General features: G+C 43.2%; 1 protein-coding gene across 3 annotated transcripts in view; it reads left to right on the forward strand.

Moving 5' to 3' along the window:
* Nucleotides 1-15,672, forward strand: part of l3mbtl1 (L3MBTL histone methyl-lysine binding protein 1) — a 50,733-nt gene extending 35,061 nt beyond the window's left edge. The window contains exons 14-20 of one of the 3 annotated variants that reach the window (XM_080204407.1): nt 1,285-1,399; nt 2,268-2,370; nt 4,691-4,888; nt 8,864-8,925; nt 13,011-13,180; nt 14,312-14,374; nt 14,951-15,672. In XM_080204407.1, the coding sequence (XP_080060533.1) occupies nt 1,285-1,399; nt 2,268-2,370; nt 4,691-4,888; nt 8,864-8,925; nt 13,011-13,180; nt 14,312-14,374; nt 14,951-15,085 (846 nt within the window). In that variant the 3' untranslated portion in view covers nt 15,086-15,672. Of the gene's footprint in view, nt 1-1,284; nt 1,400-2,267; nt 2,371-4,690; nt 4,898-8,863; nt 8,926-13,010; nt 13,181-14,311; nt 14,375-14,950 lie in introns of those variants that run through there. The other 2 variants (XM_080204408.1, XR_013888752.1) reach the window with 2 other exon arrangements.
* The last annotated feature ends 1,477 nt before the right edge of the window (nt 15,673-17,149 follow it).

A 17,149-nucleotide genomic window follows, 5' to 3' on the forward strand; every position in this document is an offset into this window, starting at 1 on the left:
ACTTGGCTTCAGACCCAGTTACAACCTTGGTCCATACATGGACAAAAGATCTGAATTCCAGAGGGCAAGTGAGAGTGACCGTCTCTACACCAAGGCAGCATTTGACCAAGTGTAGCATCTAGGAATGCTAACCAAATTGAAGTAAATGGAAATCAGGGAAAGAATTCCCCTTTCGTTGGAGCCATATCCAGCAAAAAGGAAGATGGTGGTGGTTATTAGATGCCAATCTTCTCAACTCCAGAACTTTGCTTCAGGAGCTCCTTAAGATAATATTGTACGCCCAACTATTTTCAGCTACTTCATCAATGACCATCCCTACATCATAAAGTCGAGTAGAGATGTTTGCAGGAAATAGCACAGTGTGCAGTACCACTCCCATCTCCTTTGGGACTCAAGTGGTTCATACTCACATGCATAAAGACGTGGACAACATTCAGACTCGGGCTGTTAAGTGGCAAGTAACATTCATGTCACACAAGTACCAGGCAGTGACCATCCAACAAGAGAGAATCTAACCATCTCCTCTTTATATTTAATGTCATTGCCATTGCTGAATCCCATAGCATCAACATCCTCTCACTAACCAGAAACTTAACTAGACAAGCCACACAAATGCAATGGTTCCAAGAAAAAGATCAGAGGCTGGGGATTTTGTGGTGAGTAACTTAACTCCTGCCTGCCCAAAGCCTTTCCATCACCTACAAGGCATGAGTCAGGAGTGTAACGGGATACTCTTCACTTGCCTTGTTAAATGCCACTCCAACAACACTCAAGAAGCTTGATGCCATTCAGAACAAAGCAGCGCATTTATTTAGCACTCCATCAACCACCTTCAATGTTTACTCCCTGCATGGAAGCAGCAACATGTACCATCGTCAACATGTACTGTCGTAACTCACTAAGGTTCCTTAGACACCATCTTCCAAACCCACCACCTCTAGCACTTAGAAGGAGAAGGACAGCAGATGCATGTGAGCATCGCCAGCTGTAAGTTCCATCCCAAATCGCACACCATCCTGATTTGGAACAGTACTGCTGAATCTTCACTGTTGCTGGGTGGGTCAAATCCTGGGACCCCCTCCCACCAGCATTGTGGGTGTACCTACACCATGTGGAGTGCAGCACTTCTGGAAGGCAGCACACCACCACCTTCTTAATAGCAATTAGGGATGGATAACAAATGCTGGATTTGCCATCAACACCCACATCCTTTGAAAGAATTAAAAAAACTAAACATTTAGTTTTCCTTTTAAGTTTTTTTTTGTTAATTTATTTTCTATGCAGATCTATTTTGATGGATCGAGCCATGTTTACAATTATTGGGTAGATACTGATAATCCAGATATACATCCTGCGGGGTGGTGTGCCAGAACAGGACATTATCTCCAATCACCAATTAGTGAGTACAGTAGAATTTCTTCCTCACTGCTCCCATTATTAAAATTCTTCATAATAATTTCAGGGTATAATTTAAATATAGCTCTGAGATATTTATTCTGCATGATGTTCTGTACAAAAATTATTACAGGCTCAGGTGAGATCCATTATTTTAAGATTATTTCTGCAATTTGATCTGCACTCAGTTATAAGGGGAACTGTAGCGTTGTTGTATTTGTCGAAGACTAAGGCAATGTTTGCTTCTTTGTCGTGCCATTACTTTGCAATTTTTTTTAGGTGTTTCCCAATATCAACATACATATGAACGCACGAATTAAGAACAGGAGTAGGTCCTGTGAACCTGTCCTGCCATTTGATGTGATCATGGCCGACCTCATTTTAATCTCAACTTTACATTCCTGCCGGTAACCTTTCACCCCCCTGCTTATCAAGAGTCTACCCGTTTCTGCCTTAAAGATAGTCGAGGACACTGGGGTGGATCTTACCATTCCGCCGGCTGTGAGAATCAGAGTGGGGTGAGGGGCAGACCACGGAAAGGTCCGTTGACCTTGGGTGGGATTTCCAGAAGATCCCACCCTCTGCCTCAACTGCCTTTTGAGGAAGAAAATTCCAAAGTCTCAGGACCCTCCGAGAGAATTGTCTTTTTCTCAGTTCTGTGTTAAATGGGCAACCCCTTATTTTTAAATAGTGGCCCTTTGCTTTAGATTGCTCCACATGAGGAAACATTGGTTTTGTGTCTCATGCCCGGGCAAAGAACTTGCATGCTTCATAAATAAGACACCATTGTATCACTGAATAGGAACAGCCATATTGGGGAAAATGATGATTGGGAGCTTTGTTTAACTGTGATGCTTCCTGTTCCTTTACAGAAGTAACAGATTCTTTAGCAGAACCTGGACAAAGAGGATGTCCAACTCCAGGTTGGAAAGCTGTTAGTCATACAAAAGGTTCTAAATACACCACCCATCATCGGTGAGTACCTGTTAAAGTTAGGAACAGCCTGACTGTCAAAGACTCTCAGCACCCTATCACATCCCCAACACTTAACAGTACAGTACATCTCAATCGGTGCAAATGATTTTAGTGGGGTTACAAGTCATAAGCTGGAATTCTCCAGACGTTCATGCTGGTGGGATTTTCCAGTTCCGCTGGCAGCGCAGCCCCACCTGCTGGTTTCCCGTCAGTGTGGGATGACATCAGTGGGAATTCCCATTGACAGCAGTGGGACCAGGGAATCCCGCTGCCAGCTAACAACGCGCCACCTCCTGCCAGTGGGAAACACACTGTGGAAGGCCAGAGAATCTCACTCTCAATTCCCTTGTTAAAAACATGTGTACTTTTGCAATCCAGTCTGGGGTCAGTAACCTTTTTGTTTGAAGTCGACAATTTTAAAATCCAGGTTACCCACTAAGAGTGTCAAGCTGCAAGGTTCCAATTATAAGCGACCAAAATAAACTTCATGATACAAAGTCAGAAAAGTAAAACAATCTACAATATCTATTCTATTCAGGATTAACGTAAGTATGAATTAACAGGCAAACTGTGCCAAATACACTACACTACACATTAAATGGCAGATGCGGCCAAGACAGCTTCCATGGATTTCTCACCCAGATGTCAGTAACCAATGTGGGTCCATCTGCCAATTTCCTGCTCACTCTGCCAACCCATCTATATCATTTTGGAGTCTACAGCTATCCTCTACACTATCCACTACACAGCCAATTTTTTTGTCATCAGCAAATTTCCCAATTGTGACTCTCCCCCCGCCCCCTCAAAGGACAAGAACAAATTATTAAAATATATAAAACAAACAGCAGGGGTCCCAACACCAAGCCCTGCGCAACACCACTTGAAACAGCTTTCCATTCACAAGGGCAGCCATTGAAGATTACCCTTTGTTTTGCCTTCTTAATTACTTGCTGCACCTGCAAATCAACTTCTTGTCCTTCATTGCTAGAGGGATGGAGCTTAACAACAGCGAGGTTATGTTGCAGCTGTATAAGCTGCTGGTGAAGCCATGTCTGGAGTACTGTGTACACTTTTGGGCTCCTTATTTGAGAAGGAATGTGCTGGCACTGAAGGGTGTGCAGGGGAGATTCACTACGTTGATTCCGGAGTTGAGAGGGTTGGCTTTTGAGGAGAAACTGAGCGGACTGGGGCTATACTCATTGGAATTCAGAAGAATGAAGGAAGATCTTATGGAAACATATAAGATTATGAAGGGAATAGATAAGGTAGAAGCATGGAAGTTGTTTCCACTGGCGGGTGAAACTAGAACTAAGGGGCGTGGTCTCAAAATAAGGGGGTGCAGATTTAGGATTGAGTTGAGGAGGAACTTCTTCACACAAAGGGTTGTGAATCTGTGGAATTCCCTGCCCAGTGAAGCAGTTGAGGCTACCTCATTGAATGTTTTTAAGGCAAGGATAGATAAATATTTGAACAGTAAAGGAATTAAGGGTTATCGTGAGCAGGGGGTAAGTGGAGCTGAGTCCACAAAAAGTCAGCCATGATCTTATTGAATGGTGGAACAGGCTCGAGGGGCCAGATGGCCTATTCCTGCATCTGATTCTTATGTTCTAATCACTGTGCCACCGTTACCATGTCAAATCAGAAACCACCATATACCAAGACAAAGTGGCAGTTTTGATGTAACCTATAACCCCAGGAAACTCTTGCTGCAGATGCACATGAGGGAAGAAGAGGAGACATCATTACTCTCTTTCTGGGGAACATGGTGGCAAACACAAATAGACAGAATAATGTGTAATTATTCTCCTTATATCTGGCAGGATGTAATTCAGAATAGCTGGAGTCCTGTATGCCAGGAGACCAGTTCGTTCCTGCATGTTTGATGACGGGCAAAGTTGCCCTACCCAATTGTCAAATTCCTAATGTTTTGGAAGCATAGGTATGAGCAGCTTTGTTTATTTTATAGTTCAGAGCCAGAATTCTCCTACCTCACCTTGGCTGGGATTCTCCGGTTCCACTGCAGGGAAAGGAGTGTTGGTTGAGCGCCAAATTCTCTGTTCTTGCTGACAGTGGTGGCAGGGTGACAAAGATTGGAGAATCCTGGCCCAAGTGTCTTGTAATTTTTTTTATCATTTGCGAAGTGAGTTACAATGAAGGACAGAATCCATTCTTAGTGAAAGAGGTAAATCACATTTATATGCTGCATACTCATGTGAATCATAAACTTTATTTCCATTGATGTTGCCCGACGCTGAACTTTTTGAAATGGATTTACTCAGTGTGGTGACTGAACCTGTTTTATGCACACTGATTGCCTCAGGAAGTGCCCAACTCCAGGTTGCGATGGCTCAGGGCACGTTACCGGAAAGTTCACTGCCCATCACCGTCTGTCGGGCTGTCCATTAGCCGAAAGGAACCAAGCAAGGATGAAGGTGGAGATGTCAGATGCAGAAGGATCTTCCCGAAAAAGAAACCTCTTGTCATTTGGTCGAAGAAAGAAATCAAGACATCATGGGAGGTAATAACGGTAAATGCCATGAAATATAATTGCATAATTAAAATAACCAAAGAACTGTGTCAAAATAAGCAATGGTGTTAAGCCACTGAGTTCTGAGTATCCCTTTAACAGTGATAATGAAGCATTGGCTTTGAGTAGCTTCCTTCTCTTGGTAAGTTGACTTCCATTTACTTTTGCAACAGCAGTAAATTAGAGGTCACCCCAGAAGGGGTGCGTTAACTCAGCAGTTCCCTCCTCCCACACTACCTCCGACCCATCCTGATCAGATTCGTGGTTACTTCCGTTTTGAGCCATTACTGTGGTACAGCAAGATCCAGATCTTTCACTTCATTTCCAAATGGAATTCGACTCTCTCACTGTCCATGTGCCAGATATATATATCAAACTACATGATGTGAAGGTAGAGCTTCCTCCTGCTGTTCTCCAGCCTCCGCCAATAATAATGGACTCCATAGATGTGGTGGAATAAGTACCTCATACTGCCAGTGATTCCCCCTGCTGCATACCCACTACACCCCTAGATTGTCTCCTATTTCTGACTTCTGATGATGAGGTCCACAGAGCCCCTGGACTGCCTGCAATCTGTGACTCCTTTCCACATCATCATGGGAGTATCTGTACTTTGTGACTCCTGACTGCAAATCCCAGATCAAGGACTTTGACTTTCACAGTGCTTTTCATTGCCTTGAGGGCTAAGGACTACAGTTTTCCCATACAAATCAACCCACCTCCACTTCCTGATCTTCTGTGTGACTCATTTCTCATGTGTTACACCAACAATCCCCACTTCCTATTCCAGAGTCTGCATGCATCTCTTTCCAGTCAAAATGCTTTATTTCATTCCCCCCACATCCTCCCCCTTGTTTATCAGTGTCTCCTGTACCCTTGTTGGGCTGCAGCTTCCCGTCCCTCAGCCTACCCTCTGCCTCCCTATGTTCCTCATCCTCCTCCATTCCCTTTGCTCCCGCCTTCCACTATGTCCCCTTCCTCCCCCTCACAATCCTTACACAGCCTTCCTTTCCCATTGCTGTCCTTGTATTTGTCGCCCCCAACACATCTCACCTGCTGTTGTAATGTTTGTTTGTGCAAGTGGAGTTCACACAGTAAGAAGTCTCACAACACCAGGTTAAAGTCCAACAGGTTTATTTGGTAGCGCAAGCCATTAACTTTCGGAGAGCTGCCCCTTCAACAGGTAAGTCCCAAGAACAAGTGGAGTTCTCACAATGGTGTCCTTACAGCCACCAGGAGCAGAAGACCCCTGTGCCCACCCCTCCCCCCACCCCCACAAGGCCATCTCAGTGTCTGGAAGTGGAAGCCTCCATGAATACCATGGGGGCGATTCTCCCAAAATTGGCAGGAAAACTGTTCTAAATCCCCACTAAATCCCTCTTCTTCCCCAGCAGTGATGATCCCCCCCTCAACCTCCTCACTCCAGCAGAACCCCTCCCCCCTGCTGATGCCTCCCCCCCCCCAGGTCAGAGCCACCCTTCCCCCCACAGGCAGGATCCAACCCCTGGGAGATCACCCCCCCCCCCCCCCCCCACCAATTGCTGCACTCCTTCCATCCCAGACCAATCCTATCTGCAGAGTGGCAGCAGGACCCCTTCACCCCCACCGATCACCCTTAGGCCCTGCCTACAATAGGCCCCGCCCCCTTGGCACTGCTTGATGTCTGATGGGCAGTGCCAAGGTGCCCCCTTGGACATGGGCACTTTGCCCTTGGGCAGTGCCAGAGGGCATGGCTGGCACTGCCAGGGTGCCCATGCCAAGAGGGCACCACCCCCAGCTGCCCGACCTCCTGGAGATTGAACCCTCTATCATTCTGACGGGTTCTCCCAATAATTCCCCGAATTGTGGTGAGCTAGTGTGAACCCCGCTGGAATGAAGTACTCCTGGTGAGGTGGGAGATTCAATCAGGACCTGAAAGGTCTTGATAATTAACTAACATGCATATTTAAAACAGATTTAAATGATGTACCTGTCTTCCTGCTGGTTTCTAGCATGGTCTGACTGACGACTGTTCACTGGCTCTGGGAGATACGTGTCCATTCCTGGCGCATGCGCAAATCCTGTTCAAGACCGCAGACACGCATCTCCCACCGCGACTCGACAGAAAAGTTGCGGGTCGCAAGGGGATAATTGTGGCACATGTCTTTATGGTCAATATAGGCAGAGAGCAGAAAGAGACTAATCCTTCAGCCCCAGCAAGCTGGCATCCATCAATAATAGTGGTGCAGCGCTCTGGCAGGTGGGCTATATATGTTACACTCACCTCAAAATCATGAGCAAACTGATAACAGACTTGTGCAGGCCATTCATTTGCAAATGGAGTTAAGGCAGATGTTGTTTCCCATTTGGCGTGACAACAGATTGGAAGGTGTGACAAGATTCAGCGAGCAGCTGTTGTAATGAGCATTCCTGAGATGTTAAATGAATGCAAATGGCATTCACACCACAAGTCAGTGGGATGACCAACTCACCATTAACCCATTATCTGAAGATTCTGTAATGACTTCAGTCAGGCCATTGAGGTTGGCCTATTGGAGTATGAACTCCCTGATTAAGGATCCAATCGATGGACCAATCAGGGAGTCTTTCCCTTGCACTTAACTGGGTGTGTCAGTTCCTCTGACACCCCCGGAGATAGATTGCTAACTGCTAGCACTCTGTGTGCTGCTGTTAGAGTTTGTAACTAAAGGGATTTCAGTAAGGGACTTCAGCGTCTGAAGACTTATTACAGAATTGCAAGCCTGTTTTTATGCTGGCGGATTTCTGACTTTTTGCCTGCTCCTGCCTGTCGCAAAACCCAGCACAGGCGGGATAGGAAAATCTCTGTCCATCCTATTATCAGGCAGATCTTACTATGTTTTTTCGTGACTAGTCTTTGACTGACCATCTGGTGTAGCCTTCTAACGGTAAGCAATAAAAAAATCTCAGAAAATGTTTTCCTCTTAAAATATTTGGATTAAGTAGTCCACTGATTGCGATGTGCAACAGCAGGAGAAATACATTCATGATGTTTTCTCTGTTTAGTCTTCCTTGTGAAATGTTTAGTGTTTTAGTCGAAGTGTCTAATCGGAAATGTTCAGACATTTCCAGTGTCATTGTAACAGGAAGAATTTTTATCTCATTGTCTGATTCCTTTGACAAAAAGCAGTTAATTCATCAAAAATACATTTAACTCTGTATGATTCATAATTAACGAAGGTGATTTTAAGTCCAGACATTTTATTTTCTGATTTTATAAAGATGTTAACAGTCATTGAACTTTTGAACTGTTGAATGACATTTTTTATGTGTGAACTCTGTTTAAATCCTTGTTCTGTTTCGCAGTATTTATCGTCCTTTCACAGATCGCCAACACATACATCTTGAACACTGATGCATTCGGATGAAGTACTGTGTTTATTTAAAAATAAAAGTAAACTTATTTTGCACAGTTACACAGCCAAATTCAGGATTAACATAATAAACATGAAAGTGTGTCACAACAATAAAGTGATTGAGAGAAAAGGCTGACAATTTACTCAAGAGTAATCTAGGTTCTTGTCCAGGAACAAACCATCTGACTGAAAATAGTCTACAAAGTTGGTTTTAACTTACAGGCAAATTTAACATTACTGGAACTTAAAATGTCCACACTGGCAAACTGCACATTGTATGTCCTGAGTGCCAAGGGAAAACAGTGCTCCGTAATGTGATTCTTTTGACAAACACTGGTTCTTTGATGTTTCAAATATTTGTGCCTCACTTTGTAGTGGCATAATTTCAGATACTCTCTTTCAGCTGGTGAACAGAATGTTGCCTATTTGCCCCCATCATCACGCAGGGACACACAGAAATGCACGTACACACATGGGGCTGACAAAAAGTGTATTGTAGGGGATAATGAAACAGCCACGGAAGAGTGAGAATTCACTCGTCAGTTTAATACATCTTTCTTTGACGTTCTGCTGTTTCTCCTTTGTTTTCCAGGATTGGTCGTCCACCAAAGTATCATAAGCTTCAGCAAGAGGAATTAAAAGTCAGCTTTCAGAGTGAGTTGAAAAGCAGGTTGAGTTATTTCGAGCAGCTTAGATGCGTCACATATTTAATACTTGACTTAGTACAAATATCCATTTTTCCTATTTGAAATCTCAGCAGCAGTTTATTTATAGGGGTAGAAATTCGAATCAGTAAACTTCACAAACAAACACTTAATGCGTTCGTTGGTGCACAGGCATTCATCACTTACAGTAAAAATAGCTTACACAGCAAGGCAATATGAGAGCATTAAATATTTGCCATCCTGAATCCTAACGTTATAATTTTCTGAATACTGTAATGGCACTTTTAGAAGTGTATTTCCTTACACTCTGTAAGTAAGAAAATTTTACTTCTAATTTTAATTTTACTGGGGCAGCACAGTGACACAGTGGTTAGCGCTCCTGCCTCATAGTGCCAGGGACCCGGGTTCGATTCCTGGCCTGTCTGTGTGGAGTTTGCACGTTCTCCCCGTGCCTGCATGGCTTTCCTCTGGGTGGTCCGGTTTCCTCCTACCATCTGAACAGTTGCTGGAGTGTGGGGAGTAGGGGAATTTCACAGTAACTTCATTGCAGTGTTAATGTTAACCTTAATTGTGACTAATAAATTAACTTTTTCTGTTTTGGAGATTATTTGTTAAAAATGAACAGAACAAAAAGAAGTCCCAGAAATAATTATGAAATTTCAATGAAAGGAAGCATATAAATTACCTTTAACTATATGACACGAAAGCCATATATATATGTATATATAAAAAAATACATTTTGCTTTTTTGCTGTGTTCTTCACCTTACTTATGCTGGAGTATGGAACCGAGTGTAGCAAATGGTCTAAGTCTTTCCTATCGCCCAAGTATTGATCTTAACTGTGCCAGTGGACTGTTTACCATTTGGAGCATGACTGTGGTGTCCAGCTGTCTCCTTACCTGGTGCCCACACAGGGACGAGAAATCCGTCTCTGCTTTGCACAATTTTCAGGCACAAAATAGGCATGCGAATCACCAATTCCACATGGGAAATGTATCCAAACTGTAACAGTCGCAATACTGGTTAAGGCACTCCTTGGATGGAATTTAATTCCCCTTTGGGCTGTGCAAGGCAGAGGGCTACTGGGACTGAAGCACTGTTGGCCCACTGATTGGCCAGCAACTCTCAGAAGCAAGCTCTCTGCGCTGCAAGGGGCAAACACAATGTTTAAAGTGGCCCCAATCCCATTAGGTACATCTCTGGATACTCAATATTGGCTGCTGGAGACACTTGAAGCCATTTTTTTGACTGCTTTTGGCAGTGTTTGGAAAATCTTTCCAGCAACATAGCTGGTGGATAGCTGACTTTTGGCTGTCGCTGTAATCTGTCACTTCACTGGCCGTAAGATTACAGGGAAAGATGGAGATGTTAGAATTACCATCAGAGGCAAGACTTAGAATCCCTGCTGTGAGAAGAAGGCCATTCAACCCATCGAGCCTCCACCGACAGCTATTCCACCCAGGCACTATCTCTGGAACCCCACGTATTTACGCTTGTAATCCCCCGGCACTAAAGATTCTCTCTGATAAGGGCAATTTTACCATGGCTAATCAATGTAACCTGCACATCTTTGGAGTATGGGAGAAAACCCACGCAGACATGGGGAGGGCATACAGACTCCACATAGTCACCCAAAGCCAGAATTGTACCCAGGTCCCTGGCAGTATGAGAGAGCAATGCCAACCGCTGAGGCACCACACCGCCCTGAGAGTATTCATCTTCCCAATGCACATTACTGATAAAGAGCAAAGAATGGTCAGATTTTCTGCACTGCTGCATTTCCCCAGGTGCAGGGCAATATTGACTATATAAGCTGTTCTATATTGTTCCCATCATGAACCAGAGACGGTTTCACTGAAAACTTAGCTGGTCTTTAACCTGAGTTAGTGGCCATAGGCAGTAGATAGTACAGCTCCGTGCCCACTTTATTTGCGGTAGTCCTAATGACTTGACGCAAAACCAGTCTTCAACCCCTCTTATCTACCACCGAGAACCGTATGTGTCAAGTTGGTTCCTTGGACATTGGAGGGCATCTTCTGTACAACTGGCTCTTGAATCCTCTCACGGGCCCCGGAAGAGATACTGATTGCTGATGTAGTTGGCACGATGGCACAGTGGTTAGAACTGCTGCCTCAGAGTGCCAATGACCCAGGTTCGATTTCAGCCTTGAATGACTGTACAGAGTTCGCACATTCTCCCCATGTCCGTGTGCGTTTCTTCCAGGGGCTCCGGTTTCCTCCCACACTCCAAAGATGTGCAGGTTAGGTAGATTGGCCATCTTAAATTGTCACTTAGTGTCCCAAGATGTGTAGGTTAGTGGGATTAGCGGGGTAAGTACATGGGGTTACAGGGATAGGGCCTGGGTAAAATGCTCTGTTGGAGATTTGGTGCAGATTCAATGGGCTAAACGGCCTCCTTCTGCATTGTTGGGATTCTATGATTGTATATAGAGAGAACTTCGCAAGAACAACACCTCTCATTGAACCAATCCCTTTAGCAAAGATTCAGGAGCCTGGACTAACCAATTGGAGTTCGGTAAGACAGCCCTGGGACCAACACTAAAAGGCATGTGCAATTTGTGCTCCATTCCCTGCGTGCTCCAGTTGCAGTGTGCTTGATACCCTACATATTCCACCCCTGACAGCTCCACCTTCTGCTTATTCCCTCTCACATACTCCACCCACTGGACACCCCACCACCTGCTTGTTTCACTGACAGCATACTTCATTGTCTTTTTTGCTCATCCCTTGCACACAACCGCATCCCCACTTCCCCACCACCCTCAGTATGCTTCACTCCCTACATGCTCCAAGCCAGCACACTCCACCCCACTGTGAATTCCATCCCCTGCAAACTCCATCCATTCCACATTTTACCTGCTTGCCAGGCCCCTTGCATCCTCGTGTCATCCACCATCTGCTTACCCCTTTCTGGCTTTGATCAAGTTTCTATTTTTAACCTTATTGTTATTTCAAGAATGAAATAATTTGTTAAAAAATCTTTTTGTCAACTCTAGTTACCCCATTAACAATGAATTGACATCCTGAAAGGTTTTAATGTTGATAATATTTGCAAAAAAATGGAGTATGAGGAACCCCATTGTACTCACTGATGATTCTCTGCTCTTGAAAATATGGGGTGGGTTTCTCCCAAAAAAATGACGAATTCGCATGAAAACTGGAGTAAATCCTGCTGATTTTTTTCAACGAGAGTTGGAATCAAGCGCCCCCCCCCGCCCCCCCCCCCACCCCCCCACCCCCTGGCCCCCCGCCAAAAGGCCCAATTGTTGGTCTCCCAGACCAACTTCGACACCCACTCCACCTCCTCCCCTCCCCCATAGATCCCAACTGCAGAATGACAGTGGGACTCACCCCACCATTAGGCCCTGCCCCATTGACACTGCCTTATGCATGGTGAGCAGTGCCAACGTGCCCCTTGGGCATTGGCATTTTGCCCTTTGGGCAGTGTCAGAGGGCCCAGGCTAGCACTGTCAAGGTGGCAATGACCAGGGGGCCCTGACTGTACCCCCCTTCACTTCAGTGGGGTTGGGCTGCCAGCTCCTTGTCAATCAGTGCAGCAGGATGGGTGAATTGTCCCCAGTGTGTTTCCACTTGTGGGAAAATACAAAACCAGAGGCCATTGGTATAAAATAATCATCAAGAAATACAATAGAGGATTCAGAAGGAACTTCCTCACCCAAAGGATGGTGACAGCGAATAGTTAAGGCAAATAGAATATATCCTTTTAAGGGTAATCTAGATAATCAAGTAAATGTGAAGGAACCAGGTGGTTATTCTGAGAATTAGACGAGGAAGGATGGGAAAAGACTTGAGAAGAGAAAAACTATTACACTGACCGTTCGGGCTGAATGGTCAGTTTGTGCATCGTATACTCTGTCTCATTCGGTATAACTTCTTCCAGCTTATGTTTTGTACTAATGCATTTGTATCATTAAGGGGCAAGTTACATCATTTGTGAAAAAAGAAGCAAGGAGCGAATAAATGTTAAGGATATCTAGGAAGGTTCACATGTATCATTACAGCCTTAGTGTTTCTCTAATGCTATATTTCTAGACATTCCAAAAGATGGTATGCAACAAGACTTGCATCAATCAGTCTTTATGTCTGCCATGTCTCCACATCCAGCTCGTTCACTGTCCTTGTGCTGGGAACAACATTGCAAGCTGCTTCCAGGCGTGGCTGGAATTAGTGCCAGCAAGGTGGCCAAATGGACCATCGAAGAGGTAAGAAGTGAAAGAAAAGGGGGTGGAATGAAGCAGTTTAAAAATGGTAGAGCAGGTCTATTTGAATGCTGGAATTGTCCTGAGCTAAAGCTGCGTGACCACGCTGTCAATTATTTATAGTCTCTTTCTCAATGATAAAGCCAACCAGCTTCTGTAAATGACAGGAGCAAAACAAATCTTGGTGCTTTGTCATCGTTTAGATGCATATTTTTATCCAAAATGTACAAAGTATTTTGGTGCTGTGGGATTTTGTTTCGGTTTGTTTCTGTTTACAGTTGTTTAGCACGACTTAAAATATGTAAATACTTCTTGTGCTGAGGTTGGCCTGCAATTAATTTGAAATTATTTGTCACATGGTCTTTGTTATTAGCAAATATTTATTTTAAAACAAAATACCAGTTGCTGTAATGGTTTATTGGGTAAATGTACCGTATACTTTGGTACTGAAGAGCAGGGACAGCATGGTGGCACAGTGGTTAGCGCTGCTGCCTCATAGCGCCAGGGATATGGGTACAATTACTGGCTTGGGTCGCTATCTGTGCGGAGTCTGCACATTCTCCCTGTGTCCGCATGGGGTTTCAATGGGTGTCCCACTTTCCTCCCACAGTCCAAGAGATGCACTGGTTAGGTGCATTGGCCATGCTAAATTCTCCCTCAGTGTACCTGAACAGGTGCCGGAGTGTGAGGGGATTTTCACAGTAACTTTATTTGGAGTTCTAATGTAAGCCTACTTGTGGCACTAATAAATAAACTTTACATTTGAAGACTGGAAAACTCAATTGGTCTTAATGTCTACAGTTAAGGGAGTGAGGAGAACATATGATTGGTCTTGCTAAATTGTCCCTCAGCATACCTGAACAAGCGCCAGAATGTGGTGACTAGGAGAATTTCACAGTAACTTCATTGCAGTATTAATGTAAGCCTTACTTGTGACTAATAAATAAATAAACTTTAAAAAGAAAAATACACTCAGTTTAACTATTCCTCAGTTAAGTATGCAAAATGATTAAATTTGAGTAACTTCTGTATTTTTGTCCACAGAGGAAACTTCTATAAAAGATGAAAGAAACCTATTGTGCATATTTAATATACTACTGACATGGCAACACAGCTTTTACTTATTTATTGTAGGTGGGAAGCTTTATTCAGACACTCACTGGTTGCGAGCAGCAGGCAAAGCTCTTCAAAGAGGAGGTAGGAGACAAGTTACATTGTACCCCCAAAGCTTTTGTACCATATTGTGTCACTTTATTAAAAGACTGAGATGGTGCCATTGGATATCAGCTGATAAATGCTTGCCTTACTTGGCTGAAATTCTTCTTTTCTGCCCTTTCAACGAGCTGAATTTCAAGTTAATCTGTTTGCAGTTAATAGCTCATCGCACAATTTTAAGATCATTACTTCCTTAAGTAGCTAAAACATGAATCACTGTTCATATTTATTCTCAGGGTCATTCCTAGGAAGAAGACATGTGATATGACATTTTCATCTCTGCATCCTGAACTATTTTTTACACAGAGGGTAGTGGGTGCCTGGAACTCGCTGCTGGGGAAGGTAGTGGAAGCAGATATGATAGTGACTTTTAAGGGGCGTCTTGACAAATACATGAATAGGGTGGGATTAGAGGGATATGGTCCCTGGAAGAGTAGGGGGTTTTAGTTCAGTGGGGCAGCATGGTCAGTGCAGGCTTGGAGGGCCGAAGAGCCTGTTCCTGTGCTGTAGTTTTCTTTGTTCTTTGCATTGATGAATTCCTACGCTTTTATTTTACAGTCAATTGATGGGGAGGCCTTTCTTCTTCTAACGCAGGTGGATATAGTGAAGATCATGAGCATTAAACTTGGTCCAGCGTTAAAGATTTATAACTCAATTCTTATGTTCAAAAGTGCAGATGACACTCTAACATGATATTCCTGTTAATTTAAGAGCAACACCATTCTGTGGGAACAAAATGAAACTTCTTCAAAAGAACTAAGAATTGTGTTTTGTTAGTCATTTCTGGTTTTATTTCTTTTACACTGGTAAATTTGTGCTAAATGGCAAGAAATTTGAACAAAACATGTTGCATAAGTTGTTGACAATATGTACGTGAAGTTACAAACGTTGCTTGACTTATCTCTTGGTCTGTGATTGACTATTTGGATTTTATCCCCATTTATGAAACCCAGTGAGATATTATGTGAAAGGTTTTTAACTGTGACCATTTGCATTTTAAATGTAATTTATTGAAACAATTAGTCATTTCTAAAATAAAAGTTGTGGAAATATTGCTGTACAGATGAAAATGCTTTTAAATTATATTTGGTTGCATTGCTGTTTTGAATCATTGAACAAGCCATGTATTAATTTAATTGCAAGTGAACGATCTAAAGAAAATGTGATGTATTTTGTATATGTGTAAAAGGCAGTTATGCAAAGCCTTACATGAAGAAAATCAGAATGTAACTTTTCTAATTGTTTATGAGTTTACATTTGGTATCAATCCATTAAAAGTATTTTGCCTTGTTGAGACATGTGGACAGCTGGAGTGAACTTCACTTTTTTAAATCATCACATCTCCTCATATTTAAAATTTGCACATATTATGGGACTTTAACCTTATTTGCTGACTACCTTTCAAAAGTAAAGTTTATTTATTAGTCACAAATAAGCTTACATTAACACTGCAATGAAGTAACTGTGAAAATCCCCTAGTCTCCACGCTCTGGCACCTGTTCAGGTTCACTGAGAGAGAATTTAGCAGGCCATTGCACCTAACCAGCACGTCTTTCAGACTGTGGGAGCAAACCGGAGCACCCGGAGGAAACCCATGCAGACACTGGGGAAATGTACAAACTCCACACAGACAGAGATCCAAGCCGGGAATCAAACCCAGATCCTTGGCGCTGTGAGGCAGCTGTGCTAACCACTGTGCCACCATGCTGCCCTGGCCACAATTAGTCTGCAGAAGTAAGTTGATGCACTTACATTTCACCTGTCTTCACTTGTAAAGGTTATCAACACCATTGCTTAGGTTGTGAGCAAATGATATTCCAGCTTTGTTCAATTCTTTAACAGACATATGATGTTTACTGTTGCTTATATTAGTGGGAAATCAGCTACTTCATAGAGTAATACCCTTTCAATTTTAGAACAGACTTTAAGCCATTTATGTTGACTAAATTAGGGAGTAAAGAAATGCCATATAAGGATGGCAAGTACTTGTCGGCTAATGTGCCAATAATTATTTGATATTTTAGTTCCATGCCAAGTGTTTATAATTCTAATGGAGCATTTGGAGTACCATTCTACTAGTTTAACTAATACATTATAAAACTCTTGGCTGTCATACTGATTCACCCTGTTTGATTTGAATAGTGCATGTATACAATTAATCTTTCTCAACTGTATTCCTTAAATACTGCAAAGATTACCGACATGGGTTAAAAAGTTATCAATAAAACATCTCACTTAGAGAATTGGTTTTGATAATTACTTCCCAAAGCTTGAAGTGTCACTTTGAAGAACGTATCATAATTTGTTTTCCAATTTAGAAGAGCGTTAAAGAAAAATGTGAGTGGCACGTACAAAAAAAAGGTGTTACAAAATGAACAAAAGTTGAAAGCATTAAATCTGATAAATCACAGAATCAGAATCACTACAGTGCAGAAGAAGGCCATTTGGCCCATCGAGCCTGCCTTGACAACAATCTCAACTAGGCCCTATTTTTCCCCTTAATCCTATGTATTTACCCTGCCAATCCTCCTGACACTAAGGGACAAAGGAGCAATTTAAGTTGGCCAAACCACCCAACCTGCATGTCTTTGGACTATGGGAGGAAACTGGAGCACCCAGAAGAAACCCACGCAGACGGGGGGAGAACATGTGTACAGTCAGTGATCCAAGGCCAGAATTTAATCTGGGTCCCTGGTGCTGCGAGGCAGCTGTGCTAACCACTTTGCCACTGTGTCATCCTTTATCAATGTGGAGGAA

This window comes from Carcharhinus amblyrhynchos, chromosome 16, assembly GCF_965287045.1.
Source record: "Carcharhinus amblyrhynchos chromosome 16, sCarAmb.v2.hapA, whole genome shotgun sequence".
Taxonomy (NCBI): Eukaryota; Metazoa; Chordata; class Chondrichthyes; order Carcharhiniformes; family Carcharhinidae; genus Carcharhinus; species Carcharhinus amblyrhynchos.